This window comes from Uranotaenia lowii, chromosome 3, assembly GCF_029784155.1.
Source record: "Uranotaenia lowii strain MFRU-FL chromosome 3, ASM2978415v1, whole genome shotgun sequence".
Taxonomy (NCBI): Eukaryota; Metazoa; Arthropoda; class Insecta; order Diptera; family Culicidae; genus Uranotaenia; species Uranotaenia lowii.
In genome coordinates, this window is record NC_073693.1 from 5039144 (window position 1) to 5056015 (window position 16872).

The following is a 16872-nucleotide window of genomic DNA, read 5'->3' on the forward strand; positions in this document are numbered from 1 at the left end:
AATCAGGAAAATCAGAAAAGTCAGAAAAGTCAGAAAAGTCAGAAAAGTCAGAAAAGTCAGAAAAGTCAGAAAAGTCAGAAAAGTCAAAAAAGTCAGAAAAGTCAGAAAAGTCAGAAAAGTCAGAAAAGTCAGAAAAGTCAGAAAAGTCAGAAAAGTCAGAAAAGTCAGAAAAGTCAGAAAAGTCAGAAAAGTCAGAAAAGTCAGAAAAGTCAGAAAAGTCAGAAAAGTCAGAAAAGTCAGAAAAGTCAGAAAAGTCAGAAAAGTCAGAAAAGTCAGAAAAGTCAGAAAAGTCAGAAAAGTCAGAAAAGTCAGAAAAGTCAGAAAAGTCAGAAAAGTAAAAAAAGTCAGAAAAGTCAGAAAAGTCAGAAAAGTCAGAAAAGTCAGAAAAATCAGGAAAATCAGAAAAGTCAGAAAAGTCAGAAAAGTCAGAAAAGTCAGAAAAGTCAGAAAAGTCAGAAAAGTCAGAAAAGTCAAAAAAGTCAGAAAAGTCAGAAAAGTCAGAAAAGTCAGAAAAGTCAGAAAAGTCAGAAAAGTCAGAAAAGTCAGAAAAGTCAGAAAAGTCAGAAAAGTCAGAAAAGTCAGAAAAGTCAGAAAAGTCAGAAAAGTCAGAAAAGTCAGAAAAGTCAGAAAAGTCAGAAAAGTCAGAAAAGTCAGAAAAGTCAGAAAAGTCAGAAAAGTCAGAAAAGTCAGAAAAGTCAGAAAAGTCAGAAAAGTCAGAAAAGTCAGAAAAGTCAGAAAAGTCAGAAAAGTCAGAAAAGTCAGAAAAGTCAGAAAAATCAGAAAAGTCAGAAAAGTCAGAAAAGTCAGAAAAGTCAGAAAAGTCAGAAAAGTCAGAAAAGTCAGAAAAGTCAGAAAAGTCAGAAAAGTCAGAAAAGTCAGAAAAATCAGAAAAGTCAGAAAAGTCAGAAAAGTCAGAAAAGTCAGAAAAGTCAGAAAAGTCAGAAAAGTCAGAAAAGTCAGAAAAGTCAAAACAGTCAGAAAAGTCAGAAAAGTCAAAAAAGTACAAAAAAAAAAAAAACAGAAAAAATACACAAAAGTCAGAAGAGTAAAAGAGTCTAAAAAGTCATACAAGTCAGAAAAGTCAGAAAATTGCGAAAAGGTCACAAAATCTAAAAAGGAAAAATTTTATTGACCTTTTTGACAATTTTGAAAATTTTTGACATTTTTGACATTTCCGACATTCTTTTTGAAATTTTTTTACATTTTTGACATTTATGTCATTTTTGTCATTTTTGTCATTTTTGTCATTTTTGTCATTTTTGTCATTTTTGTCATTTTTGTCATTTTTGTCATTTTTGTCATTTTTGTCATTTTTGTCATTTTTGTCATTTTTGTCATTTTTGTCATTTTTGTCATTTTTGTCATTTTTGTCATTTTTGTCATTTTTGTCATTTTTGTCATTTTTGTCATTTTTGTCAGTTTTGTCATTTTTGTCATTTTTGTCATATTTGTCATTTTTGTCATTTTTGTCATTTTTTTCATTTTTGTCATTTTTGTCATTTTTGTCTTTTTTGTCATTTTTGTCATTTTTGTCATTTTTGTCATTTTTGTCATTTTTGTCATTTTTGTCATTTTTGTCATTTTTGTCATTTTTGTCATTTTTGTCATTTTTGTCATTTTTGTCATTTTTGTCATTTTTGTCATTTTTGTCATTTTTGTCATTTTTGTCATTTTTGTCATTTTTGTCATTTTTGTCATTTTTGTCATTTTTGTCATTTTTGTCATTTTTGTCATTTTTGTCATTTTTGTCATTTTTGTCATTTTTGTCATTTTTGTCATTTTTGTCATTTTTGTCATTTTTGTCATTTTTGTCATTTTTGTCATTTTTGTCATTTTTGTCATTTTTGTCATTTTTGTCATTTTTGTCATTTTTGTCATTTTTGTCATTTTTGTCATTTTTGTCATTTTTGTCATTTTTGTCATTTTTGTCATTTTTGTCATTTTTGTCATTTTTGTCATTTTTGTCATTTTTGTCATTTTTGTCATTTTTGTCATTTTTGTCATTTTTGTCATTTTTGTCATTTTTGTCATTTTTGTCATTTTTGTCATTTTTGTCATTTTTGTCATTTTTGTCATTTTTGTCATTTTTGTCATTTTTGTCATTTTAGTCATTTTTGTCATTTTTGTCATTTTTGTCAATTTTGTCATTTTTGTCATTTTTGTCATTTTATTTATTTATTTATTCGTAGTTTTATCATCTGACATTAATGTCTCCATGACAGCAATTGGAAATAATTTAACAATTCAAAAAATCAGACTATTCATCAAAGAGATAAGTTCTCGTAATCTTACAGATTTTCTAATTTTTGATTTATATGCAGCAGTGGACGTGTCAAAATCATAATCTTCATAAAACCAATTAAAGATTCTGCACATCATTCGAAGCGGTTCGCCTTGACCATAATTCGTTCGTTGGAAATCAATACGGATGTCAATACGGATTTTGTCATTTTTGTCATTTTTGTCATTTTTGTCATTTTTGTCATTTTTGTCATTTTTGTCATTTTTGTCATTTTTGTCATTTTTGTCATTTTTGTCATTTTTGTCATTTTTGTCATTTTTGTCATTTTTGTCATTTTTGTCATTTTTGTCATTTTTGTCATTTTTGTCATTTTTGTCATTTTTGTCATTTTTGTCATTTTTGTCATTTTTGCCATTTATGTCATATATTTTTTTATATTTTTGACAGTATTTTTTATCAATTTAGTTATTTTGTCAAAGTGTCCCATTTTGTCATTTTTTTTTAAATTTTTGTTTAATTTGTCAATTTTTTAAAGTCTTCGAGCTAGCTCTAAAAAATTAGCTAAGAGTCCTAATCAATTATCTCCTGAATCGATGGATAACTTTATATTTCTGTAAGAAAGGTGAAACGTCCTAAACGTCTGGAGGAGCTATACTGAATAACTTAAAGTTATTTTCTCATTCAATACAAATCAAACTTGAAGCATGAGTGCAGGATCGAGTGGTGATTAAACTATTATTACGAATGTCCCGTTCGATGTTATGGGTCAACTTATCCACTCCGTCTTTCAGTAGATTCTAAGTTTTTTTTGTGTCTGATCAATAGTTATTATCAAATTTAATTTGTCCTGTTCCTTAAATCACAAAGATCAATCGTTACGATAGCATCCTTCATGGCGACCGTGAATAGTTAAGCATTTATGTGAACGTAATCCCATCTCAGTTCATGATAAATTCGGCCAAGAAGCTCACCTTATCCCCCAGTACGGAATATAATGTGACAAAATATCTAAAATCTTACAAGTTTGGCCAACAATTAAATAAAGTTACTCTAGATTGCAAGTGATCAGCGAAACCTAAAATCAATTACAATATAATTTAAACTGTTTTTTTAAAGTACTTAATAACAGCAGCAGAACGACGAGGTACCTGAACGTTTTCGAAGACAAATTCCTTTGAAACGATTACATCCCTGTAATCGATTGGTTACTCATTACAAAAATAATCAACTGAATATCCGATATGTACAAACTTTTTTTCTCGTTAAACCTAAAGCTTGCCAATCGAACGCCGCAGCCAGTGTGTCATTTATCTAACCGGAAGGAAAATAAAAAGACCCTCACAACTAACACCAAACAAAAACTCATTATTACTGTTTCGCTGCTTAATTTTACAGTTCTCATCAAACTTTCACTACAGTGGCTGATGTTATTTTTCTCGCTGTTTTACCTTCTCATTTCAGATTGCCGGCCGAAAATAGTGACACACGGAAAGGAAGTGGCTTCCAGGTCATTATCATCATCACCATTATTGTAACTGCCTTGCCGCCTTCCTCGAGACACCTTTGCGGGGAGTTAGTGAGTCAGTGAGTTGAGTGGGTGGGTGGTTTTTGTGGACCATTCGGTTCACAATTTCCCATCAACTTACTCGGGAAGTTACTTGGGGTTAACGTGGGGAAAGCGGGGAATACGAGTGAAAGTGAAATTGGCTGTCATAAGATTTTTTTTTTGTTTTAGTGTCGTAGGCAGGCACCAAGGGTTAGGAGTTAGAGGACTGGGTGGCTTGAATTTTTTAATATCGCCACTAAGCGGAAAACTTTTTTCCGTGTTTCCTAGGCCCCTTCCTAGTTAGTTTTCTTGCCGCAGAGCCGTCGTTTTCATTCAGTCAGGTGAGCCTGGAGGTCGTTGGAAAACCATAACCAGAAAACCGGAGAACGTTCCGTCGTGAAAGTTGGAAAACGTGACGTGGGAAGGTGCGTGTGAGCTTGTCACAAAATTGGACTTTATTTTTGACAAATATTGACCCAACCGTCGTCGTAACGCCGGCGCCTGTCGATTAACCTCCTCGGGGGGATGAAAAAGGAGAAATAACACCATAGCGAGGTTGGTTGGGAGAAAAAAAAAAGTAAAGTAAAACGGTTAAAGGAGAAAGTTTTTTCGGTTTCGTGCGTTTCAAATATTCATTAGGGGTGAAGCTTTCACGCAGTTTTGTCTCGGTTTTCGGGTTTGTGTTTTTTTTTGCTTCCATTAGGACGGGTCCTTCAGCCCGATGAAAGGTGGGAGCGCAAAGTGAAAATTGATACCACACAAGAATAAACCACTTTGCTTGATATCGCGCAAACACTCACGCCTAGATTGTATTTTCATTTCTCATCCCCAACCCAGCTCAGGGACGTGAGAATTCGGTGTCACGATCCACAACTCTAGGTAAAGCCACAACAGAAAATGTTAAAGACGTGAAATGAGAACAAACACGTGCTCGTGTAATTGGGAAAAGTGAATTTCTTGGCTTCCCGCTTCGAATCTCGGAAATAAATAAAGTAATTACTTTGACACTCAGTGTTCTTTCGTGGGTCTGCTTCTGATACCAGAAAAATAATGTAAACGACACTCGACGCCCTCGGTAAAAGTTTTTTGTCCTCCGACTCTAATTTCCTCAAACAGAAACATGACAAGCTCGGAATAATTAAAACCATAAGAAAGAAAAAGAAACACCCAGTGAGTAAGTGAAACCGGGTCTGAAACTCTGTATCAGGAAACAGTCAGCTGAAATCCCAACCCACAACCCCACGGGCAGGAAATGTCGGATGCATGAAACACAGAAGAAATGGATTCCGATCGGGGCCAAGGGCAGCCAACATCACCACCGACATCATCAAGGGGACGAAGACGAAGGCGACGAGGACAAGGTTCAACATCAGCAGTAGTAGCGCTAAAATGGATGACCTCCACCTGGACGACGACAACAAACATTGGGATTGGGTTGGGGGGTGTTTTTTGAGGGAACCTGGGAGAAAGGGGAAGGATCAGGGGGTCCTTGTGGGTGGTGCCCGACGGAGGAGGATCCAATCCTGCACCTCTCTGTTGATTGTGGCATTGCTGTTGATGCTGCAAGGCCAAGTGGGACCGGTGGAGGCGCGAATCGGTAAGTTCTAGTTTTGAATTTTTATGAATGAATGAATGAGAGTGTGTGTGCGTGATTTTTGTGACAAGTAAGTAAGTCCAGATATGGTAAGTTTTTTTAACACTGATTTGCGTACCACGTTAAAAAACCCGTGCAAAAACACTATTTTCCGAAAACTGTGGAAAAACTTGGGTAACTGCGGAAAAAACCGTGTAAAAAAACTTTTGAAGTTGAGGCCAGCTTTGAAAGTCGATATTATTCGACATGAAACCTGCAACCTGTGGCCTAAAATCTGAGACCTGACACCTAGCAAACGAAACCTGAGATCACAGACCTGAGACCTGAAATCTGAAATCTGAGACCTGAGACATGAGACCTGAGACAAGAGACCTGAGACATGAGACCTGAGACATGAGACCTGAGACATGAGACCTGAGACATGAGACCTGAGACATGAGACCTGAGACTTGCGACCTTAGAACTGAAACCTGAGACTTGGTAACTTAGAACGTAAACCTGCTACATGCGAAATCCTAAGTAACACCGATTAAGCCAACAAGCATCAGGGAGTTGAATTTTAATTGTTTTATGGCATTTTATTGTGCAGTTCGTTTTATGACGGTTTCATCATTGTCATGAAAAATGCATATATTCGTGTTTTGTTCATTTGTGCCAACGCTTATACAATTTTTACTAAACTCCGTTAAAACTGCAATGAAACACAAAATTAGAAGGTTTCCCTAAACTTTCTTCTGCATTTTCATAGTACCACTCTGTGATTGATTTTATTCAAGTGGCAGTTTTCGATCAAGATGCCAAAACAGCTATCTGCTGCCATTTTGAGATACAAGATGGGGGCTTCTGACTCATTTAACAATAAACTTTGAAAATCGCGTGGAACTCCCACAACATGGGAATTAGAAAGATCTCCAAGTATCAAGATAGTCGAGCTGTTGTTTTTTCGAACAAATCGTTGGCGTTACCTACTCAATGTTCATGGTGCTGCTGCCCTGCGAGATGGGATCCAAGCTTTGCAGCTTACCACACAAGCATTGCAGCTTTGCATTCAAGCTTCGAGTGGAAGCACATCATCACACTAATATTTAGAAAACCAAGCGTAACTTCACTCACACAATGTTTATGTTTATACTGTTTACAACAATGCAATTTGCATTGGTGCATGTGTGTGCGTGAAAAAAAGTTCAAACTCGAGCTTGGATCTCAACCCGGATCTTTTGTTGCCAGAATTCCGTGGAAGCCGATAGCGCCTGGTATTATTCAAAAACGCTCAACGAGTCGCATTTCACTATTTGACGCAATTTTGAAATCCAAGATGGCGGTTTCCGCTGAACTTTGAAATACTGTAAATCACTGGAAATCAAATAAAACCCCGACAACATGAGTCTTGAGAGAAATAACTAAACTAGTAGAAATTGAATTTAGCTATCCGACGCCATCGTGAAATCGAAGATGGCGGCTTCCGCTGAACTTCAAAATGATTTCAATCACTTAAAATCACGTAAAATTTCCACAATATGAGTTCAGCTCTGTCATCCAATACCCATAGTGTGGGAGTTTCATGTGATTTTCAGTGATTAACAGCATTTGAAAGTACAGCTTAAGCCGCCAACTTGGATTTCAAGATGGCGTTCAAAAGCGAAATTCGACTTCTTCTAGTTTATTCTTTTCACCCAATACCAAGGATTAAAAAACTCATTCAAACGAGCGACGGAGCCTGCATCGCTACGATTTTTGCTCATAAAAATGCCCTGGAACGCGAATGAGGTGTGAGCGAGAATCTCCTGTTCTCACGAATCAAGCCCGACCAAAACGAAAACACGACCAAGGCTCCTGATTCCTTTTTGCCTTGCTTCCTTCTCCGCACACAAAATCTAGCATCAACCCGACGATTGCGTAGCAGCGAGCCGATTCATGAAACTTTTACCAACTAGCTCATGAGCCGTGTTAGTAATGCTATTATTCTTTCCCGTAGAAAAATGTTCGTCCCTTTGCAAAGCTTAAGCTTGAACAAACACTAACAGTAACAAAGATGACGCCCAGCCGTGTTGGCTGTAAAGCAATGGAAAATAAGAAGAACAGTATTCACAGTGCACATCCAATCCATTTTAGTGATGTTATTATTCTTTTCAGGCAAATATGCCGAGCCAAAAGAATTGTTTTGCTTCTTGCTAGTGCTGTTATTATTGCTTCCTACGAAAGAATGTGCGTCACTTTTTGAAGCTACGAGCTTGAAGGAACACCAATAACATCAACAGCAACAGTCTGCACTTGTGTAGACCAAGCCAATCTTTAAACTATCGGTGCCCGGACGGTACGGACGGTTTGTCTCTGAGAAGGCTAAGCCACCATCTTGGATTTCTTCTAGTCTAGGGTTTTCATTCATCATCCCATATTGTGGCGGTTTAATGCGATTTTTTGTCATTAACAACATTTGAAGTTCATTTGAGTTCAGCCAAAGCAGCCATCTTAAATTTCAAAATAGCGTCAGATACCGAAATTTTAATTCTACTTGTTCAGAGCTTTCATCCAATACCAATATTGTTGGGGTTTCATGCGATGTTAAGTCATTTCCAACATTTTCAAGTTCAGCGGAAGCCGTCATCTTGGATTTCACTTAAACTCATGGTCTCATTCAACGCCATTTTTCCTAAGCGTGTTATGGGTTTGCTTGAGGAAGAAACGTCAAATTTAAGCTTTTTATATGGCTCTCATAAAACCATTTATCTGACCATATAAAGCTATTAAGAATGTAATTGACTAACGCCATGTTGGTTGCAAAATCGAAGGGCACAAAATGGTGCCATGTTGATAAATCTACAATGTCAAGTATTTGAAAATATTTTCAGGCCTTTTTTCATCAACTCCATCATGATTGACCATAAGATTTGACAAGGCGCATTTATTTTTTTAAATTTCATATGCATTTTATCTAAAATCTTGACTGACAGTAGAAACGATGCTTACTATATGGATGAAAACATTGAAATACATTGATTTTTTGTATAAGTTTTACCAGATCATATCTCAATAGGGCCCTCATCATTTATCAACCATAACACTGGGTGACAGCCAAAAAATAGTCTGGGGTTTCTCAGCTGATTTAGACTAATTTTTGTGTCCTGAGTTAGAATATCACATTCATTTTGCTGTATCAGGTCAATTTTTTGAGATACAGTATTCTAATATGCTGACCTGAATGAACAAAACTATGGTCATTTTCAGACTCAGGGCGTCAATATTAGTCTAATTCAGTTGGAAAACCCTGGACTATTTTCAAAAAATTTTCAAATTTTTTGTTACTCAATGTAATGGTTGCTGGAGAAAAAAACTAAAATAGCTAACATGTTATATAGAAGCTTTATAAAAGCTTTATTGAAGCTTTGATGACCAAAATGTCAAAGCATAATGATTTTATTGAAATTTAACAAATTGGTTATGATGACGTTTCCAATTGCGCCAAATAGAGAGATTTAAGCATTATTAAAGTTCTAGTTATGCATAGAATGCGCTTTAGCGTTTGATGAAGATTAATGACAGTTCTAACGAAGTTTCGCTAACCATAACAAAGCTGAATTGTTACTAGGGACCCCAGGTAACACCGATTTTTTTTAATAAGCCCTTCAGAGCTGATTTTATTCTTTTTTTTTCAAGTTTTTAAATCAGCTCTGAAGGGCTTATTTAAACAATCGGGTTACTTAGGATAGGATCTGAGACATGACCTGACAGTAATTAAGTGTTTAAATCAGGCATGTCAAAGAGGGGGTTCGCGGACCGCATGCGGCCCGCGGCCGAGGTCAATGCGGCCCGCGTAGCTCCGTCTTAAATTGTCACAAAAAAACACCACTGATTTTGATGTAAAATATTAAAGCTGAATGTACCGATTTAACTAATTTTGGCTGCGGCCCTCTACGTCATAGGAAATTGTTTATGCGGCCCGCACACCTAAACGAGCTTGACATGCATTATTTAAATGATTTAACTCTAGAAATAAAAACCAAAATCTCATAAAAAAAGAGATTTGACACGAAAGCCAAAAGGACACTCATTACCTACTTTTTTTTTCTATTCAAATACCTCCATACAATATATAAAAGGGATTGAATAACTCGCTTCAAAAGCAGCTGTTCAAATTATTTCAATTAATTTAAAAGAAAAAATAAGTCAAAGCTCAATTTGGACAACTTAGAGTGAGATGTATTTTTTCCTCATTTCATAAATTTTGAAAGGGATCATTTTGTTTTTTATCGATAGTAAGAAGGAAAGCTTTATTTTTGTAATCTTGAAAAACTTGAATACTTCTATTTTCAACGACAATATTTTCCAGCCATAATTTGATAAAACTCAAATCCAAAAGCACCGATGTAATCTAGCGGCGATGCCGGAATACCTGTGATAAACAAGTCCACCTGATTGACTCATTTTTTCCAAAATATACCTACACCAACCAGGCGCGGTCCTAGACCTGGCTGTTTGGAGAGGTGGGGGTTTTAATTTTGCAAATTTTCGAAAATCAGTGAATAAAAAGGACCGGAAATACCAGGTAAAAAAAAAATTTTAAGAGAGGGAAAAGGGTAAGAGATGTTGATAACAAGTCCTCAATAATTGCTATACTTCCTCTCACACTTGAATTTTTTTTAACTAAATCAAATGAATTTTGAAAAATATGTGAATTAGATGTGAAGAGTCAATATTTTGAACAAATTTTACAAACTTTTTTCGATATACTTTAAAACAACTGAAATTTGCGAACCATAAGAGAAAATGTAGAAAATACAAGATTTTTATATTTTATGTTATCTAGAAGTTTAAAAATTATCACCTTTTGAGCTTTGTAACGAATTTGTCGTTAGAAATGTGATTTTTATGAGACAAAAAATGTTGTTGAAGAAGAAAATGAATAAAAACAAAAAATATTATTCATTAATTGTTTTTTCTTGGCTTCTTCAGATCACTGCAAAGCTCACAAAAGAATTATTATTGTTCTCATTTTGCATCTATACGTTTGAAAAAGCAAACCATTGAGATAAGTTTTTGAAAATGGTTGTAATGAATTTAATGTGATTGTACAACTCTGATGCTTCAATATTACTCTGAAATGTTTTAATGAATAAGTGATTCAGAAGTATCGAATTATTATTATTTTTAAATATAAATTTGTTTCTGAAAAATGATTACCACAATCAAATTTTGAGGTACGATGCGTTTGGAACTTAAATTTCATTGATTTGATTTTGAATTTCAAGCATACATACGAGATTTTAAATTTTATTCGAACTGAAACAAATAAAAATGTAACCAATTTGAATCAAAAGGTAAACAAAAAAACTGAAAAATCGTATTTTTTGTAATCTTGGCGTTAGATTTCAAAATTTTCAACTAAAAAATTGGACAACATCTGGGCCAATCCGGCAAAAATCCTGGTATTTCTAAAAAAAAAAATCAAGAGATAAGAAAAGAATCAAACAAATTTATATTATATAATTTATCTCTCAAGTCACATTAATTTGAATTGGTTAAGCTAATTGTTGATAATCAATAAGAAAACTTCTTTTAGCGTTTTCTTAGAAGTAAATATTACTCATGGTTTTCAGGAAAATCGAAAATGAATTCGAATTTTTCTATATTTTTATAATCTACAATAGTTCTGCAAAAAAGGCTCATTAATTCAAAACTGTTTCCTATGGAATCTTTCGTTTCTTAAAACTCTTCCTTGAACTAAGTAATCTGAATAAGAATTTTGAAATTTGAACTCTTACAACGTATAATTTTATATTTAGAACTATAAATTGGCTTAAAAATCATTTACAGGCGCATCTCCTTAGAAGAAACGAAAACTTTGTTGATTTTTCAGTACAAAATATTAAATTTTTCCATACAAAAGTTTAAAATGTCAAATTTACAAATGTAAACGTTACTTAAAATTTTCTTTAAAACAATTATGGATGAGTTTTGAGCCAATACGAAGATTTTTAGACCCCAGGCTTTGAGAAATTGCAACATGGAGAAGGTAATGGGTGATTCTATCAAACCCAGGATGGCCATCACTGGCGAATGTCAAAAGTCGAAAGTCGAAAGTCGAAAGTCGAAAGTCGAAAGTCGAAAGTCGAAAGTCGAAAGTCGAAAATCAAAAGTCAAAAGTCGAAAGTTGAAAGTCGAAAGTCGAAAGTCAAAAGTCAAAAGTAGAAAGTCAAAAGTTTAAAGTCGAAAGACGGAAGTCGAAAGTAAAAAATCGAAAGCCGAATGTCTAAAGTTGAAAGTCAAAGGTCGAAAATCGAAAGTCGAAAGTCGAAAGTCGAAAGTCGAAAGTCGAAAGTCGAAAGTCGAAAGTCGAAAGTCGAAAGTCGAAAGTCGAGAGTTGAAAGTCAAAAGTCGATAGTTGAAAATCGGGTGTCGAAAGTCGAAAATCTAAAGTCGAAAGTCGAAAGTCGAAAGTCGAAAGTCGAAAGTCGAAAGTCGAAAGTCGAAAGTCGAAAGTCGAAAGTCGAAAGTCGAAAGTCGAAAGTCGAAAGTCGAAAATCGAAAGTCGAAAGTCGAAAGTCGAAAGTCGAAAGTCGAAAGTCGAAAGTCGAAAGTCGAAAGTCGAAAGTCGAAAGTCGAAAGTCGAAAGTCGAAAGTCAAAAGTCGAAAGTCGAAAGTCGAATGTCGAATGTCGAAAGTCGAAAGTCGAAAGTCGAAAGTCGAATTTCGAAAATCCAAATCAGAAGTTGTAAGTCTGAGTTGAAGATAAAAATTAGAATGAATAAAGTAGCAATCAAAAGTCTTACGTTGAATGAAAATATAAAAAAAAAAACAGAGAAATGGAAGTTAGAAATATGTGTCTCATTTCTAAAATTAATTAAAAAGTTAGCAAATTAGTATCTCTCAAGTTTCCAGATCATCATATCATTGCTTCAATATTTTCAATTAAACATGCCTGAATCAAAAGTCAATCGCATCATGTGAGATCAATTTCCTGAAGGGGTGTTTCACTTCCTTGTGAGGAAATTCCAGCCGGGAGAGAACCCCTTCCAGATTGTATCAGCCCCGACTGATAGCAATTATCAGTGGGAATGAATAGGAGGCTCCCGAACGCCCCCAACTTGCCCGTGCTGCTGCTGGCTGAGCCTCGAACAAACCGGGCTAATCTGAGCCAAAGCCGAGTTGAGCGCTTCCTGTGTTTAGCCATGATTACAATGTTCCTCAATGAATATTCATTACGAGCGAACGAACGACGACGACGAAGACTCGACTTTTCTCTTAGCTCTGAGCCGAGCTAACCTACATTTGCCGCAACTTCTGGAATCAACCACAATCCGATATGCTAATACTGCGCTCTCTGTTTCACTTCGCTTTTCCGCGTGTCTCTGCTTCGTTTCCTGTCTACGGCAAGCACAAATTGACAATAGAAATCCGGTCAACCGCCACCGCGAAAACTCCACCATGTCGCTACATTTTCTCACCAGCCCACCCACCTCCACTTTGAGACATCCCCCATTCCAGAGGAAGAACCTGCAGCCGGAAGTCGACACACAAGAGACGATGTCGACAAATGAATGCTTATTGATTCTGTCGTAAATAAAAGCTCTCACCCTCCTTCCTTCCTTTTCACTGCAGCAGCAATTGTGAGGAATGCTTCTCCAATTTCACTCACTCTTATTATTATTCTCAGCCCCCAGACCGGTGTGGTTGAAATCGTTAGTCGGTATTTTAATACTTGCAAGCACTCTGGCTTTCGCTCGCTCACTGCTGTCCCTAGGAAGGTAGATATTTGCTTTCGGGAAAGCATTCCCAGTGACAGGAAAGGAAGCAGGAGGGGACCGGAAATTCCGCTGAAGCGGAAGAAAAGGAGTCTACACAGTCTTGTACAAGCCAGCCACACCGACTCCGACTCTCGTTCCCAGGAGAATTTCCGTTTCGACGCTCAACGCTCGGCAGAACTCTGAAAGCACCGACCGGTAAAATAACGGGAATGCTGAATAAACGATTAACCTCCGTTAAATGTTCATGGGAATCATACACAAATAAACAAGGGCCCTGACAATCGACTAAAATGGGCAGGAAATGCTACTGGCGCTACAATGCTGAAATCGAAAGATGGTTCAATGGAATTGTTGTTTTCTTTCCCTTTGCTTCCACTCCAAAATAAACATGTTTATTATAAACCATCGTGGATTTCGTGGCACCGAGCGGTTTCACCGACTCTTATTATAAAGTACCGGGTGACCTCATATAGCGCAGGAATTATGAAGAAGAGCGTCGTGATTTGCGATATTGCAGACTTCCGTTTTTCGGAAGGAAGTTCCAGTTATTCGGGCATGAGTTCTGGTTCTAAGGAATATCAATTCGCAAGAAAAACAAACCCTCGGAAGATGATTGAAATGTTGATTTTCGTTTGAATTTGAAGTATCAACGTGGAAAACCGTCACTTAGTTACAGAATATGTCAATCAATCTACATACCTTAACTATTTTTTGCTTTCAAAAAGTTTATAAGTTTTTTTTTGCTTTTCGGAAAATAAATGGAAAATAAACTCTATAATAGGAAAAAATTTGTTTCAGTTACTATTATCCAATTGATCGAATTCGATATCCGAAGCAATAGTTTGTTGATTAATTGATCACATTTTGCATTTAGGATGTCCAATTACATTTTTATCGAATGTTTGGTCTAGATTTTTTTTAAGAATTGAGGTACAAACTTGGGTTTTAATTTCCTGGCTTCAATGATTTTTAAGACCACAGAGGAGTAGGCAATGACTTTAGCTTATCGCACGCGTTTTTCTTTCCGTCCACGAGAATTTTACAATTTTTTTTATTACAGTACAAAAAACAGTCGGGAATGAACTAGACGTGGCTTAAAGTGAGAGCTGGAAGGAGGTGCAGAAGTGTCCATCGGAAGTTTCGAAACTTAGAGAAAAATAAGTGTTATTTAATAAAAAGAGTTGCAAACCGGTGGCTGCAGAAACGGAGTGTTTACATATTGAATTTAAATGCTATTCTCGTGTGGAGGTCTGGAGTTGTAAGAGTAAGCGCTTCTTGTGAGGAGTGTGTAAAAGTTTCGAAGTTAATAGTTTTGTCCCTAAACGTACATTAATTGTGGAAAGCCTCAAACGAATAGGGAAAAATCGGCTCTGATGTGTTTTATTTGGCCCTTATGCAGCCTACGCAAATGTATTTTTCTGCGCTCGGCTTGCTGCGGGTGATTTCTTTTTATTGTAAATCAACTATACCTATCCGAATGTCTATAAGCAGAGATGCCAATGTGCCTGGATTCGCCTGATTTTTCGAGGTTCTGCCTGACAACCTGAAAAGCCATTGGATTTTCCAGATTTTGGAAAAAAAAGCCTGATTTGTCCTGATATTTTTCAAAGGTGATGAAAAATGGGTAGAAAGGAACTGCATTGGATACCATTGCTGAAGTGAACATGTGGATCGACGACAAAAAAAAAAAAGAAAAAAGGTCACCGTTCTGAGCGAAATTTCCGTTACTTTAACGTATCCTGATTTTTATTTAACCAGTCCCTGATTTTTTAAATAAAAAAAAGTGTTGGCATCCCTGTTTACAAGGATAAATGAATCTAAATATATCTGCTCTGATTCGTGCACATTGCAGCGTGATGACTACTCTCGGTTTCGTGAAAGTGTTGTTCCCAAATGAGAAGGATGAAGGGATCAACGCAGAAACGTCGGTGAGATCGTTCCATGCAGTCAATTGCAAGAAACATCATTCAAAATAAATAAATCAATAAATAAATATAGGGATGTTCTGTAGGGGGTAACTTTCATTGATTTTTCGAAAACGCATTACCTAAATCATGTTTTGACACCATTAAATTGAGCTTTTACAGTCATGGTTGCCGAAATCACAGAGATATAAATCACAGAGAATATTATTAATCTTCAACCCAGTAGAGGAGCACATATTTAAAAAAAAATATAATTTTGAAGTTTTTGCTCAAAAATCTTAAGTGTCGGTAGTAGACGGATTTCCCCTATAAAGGGAAAGCCTCAATTTCATATACTAGAAACAAAAGTAGCTTCAACAATACCATTTCGCGTAGATCTGATAGTTCAAACTAATTTTGTTGAGGAAAAGATGCAATTTTGAGTGGAATTTAAATTTAAAGAAAATGTGTGGATTAGAGAGAAATACGTTAAAAATTTTAGCCTATAAAATATAACCAATTTGTTTTTACTTCAGTGATTCAATTTCAATGAGGTTTTTTACATTCAGTAGGAATAAAATAAGGAACATAAGAAATTATGGCATCAAATGGATATAATTGCTTTTCTACTTCAATGCACAGTGGTGCAGAACATCAATCTAGCTGTACGAAATGAGTAGCGCTCAGGGATGGAGAGCAGCAAAATGGTTAAATTTTACATGGAGCATAATCTAGTAACAACATTTTTTGCCGAAGGGTCCCCCGATAGCGAGATAAAAATGCTAACTTTTTTTGTTTTTCAAATTTTGGCTTCGATGTTCTCGACGAAGTTGTTTATCTGTTCAAAATACATAGGTATGTTCTGTTTGGGGTCAGGGCAAAAAAACTCGGTCCTACCGTTGAGTCGCACGTGTTGTCCAGCGAGCCCTGATGTCCCTTCCACAGGCACAGGTTCAATGACCTCGGGTGGTCGAGTTCAGCATGCGGTTGCATGCACGAAGTTCCTTTGTCCAATAAATAACGCACTATCTGGACAATTATAACACAGTTTATTACACTTATTGAAAACTAACAACTTTATTGTAACTAGCTAACACGTTTATTATAGATTCTAACACATTTATTTAACTAAGACTAATTTTAAGCTTATTCTAAACACATATAAAATCGCAAGGGTATCCCCTGTAGTGCGTTCCCGACGGATGGTTGACGAAGACTAAATTTCGCCCGCTGGTATGGTCATCGGCATGGTGATCTTGCTGTCCTCGTGTCACTCAGTCACTCGCCAATGGGATGACATATGGTAGTGGGCTTTCGATCTCACTGATAAGAACTGGGTGAGAAATATTTCAATTGGTAGCAACGATGGTCATTCCATGAAACCCTCAACATGCTCAATATGTCAAAGTCCTATCACATCACCCTCGGGAGTAACAGTCAAAGTAAAAAAAAAATCTTGAAAAAACAGTTTTTTGAACCTAACACGTTATAGATTGGGTAAAATGGTTCGCTGTCTTTGAAGCAAAGCTGTAACAAGCCACGATCTACAATTGTCTCATACATTAATAAATACTCAGATAAAAGCTAATAGAAAAAAAACTTATTACAAATTCAAAAATTATGAATTTAATGAAAGTTAGATCTAGAATTTGTGCATCACAACCCTTTTGAATGTGCAGTCGAGCATTTAGAAGAACAAGTAACACAAAATAAAATTGAATCTAAAATTTGTTACTTGTTGAATATTTATATGAAATTAGCAGAAAATTTGTAATGACGTTTTCTTATAATCAAAGTTATTAATAATAAAATTGAGGTTTTAGTATTTTGTCTAATTCTGATGA

General features: G+C 35.8%; 1 protein-coding gene across 9 annotated transcripts in view; it reads left to right on the forward strand.

The window, feature by feature from the left end:
- Positions 1 to 3702: 3702 nt before the first annotated feature.
- Positions 3703 to 16872, forward strand: part of LOC129755935 (acid sphingomyelinase-like phosphodiesterase 3b) — a 193274-nt gene continuing 180104 nt past the window's right edge. The window contains exons 1-2 of one of the 9 annotated variants that reach the window (XM_055752642.1): positions 3703 to 3826; positions 4626 to 5385. In XM_055752642.1, coding sequence (XP_055608617.1) covers positions 5052 to 5385 — 334 coding nt within the window. In that variant the 5' untranslated portion in view covers positions 3703 to 3826; positions 4626 to 5051. Of the gene's footprint in view, positions 5386 to 16872 lie in introns of all 9 variants that reach the window. The other 8 variants (XM_055752643.1, XM_055752644.1, XM_055752641.1 and 5 more) reach the window with 8 other exon arrangements.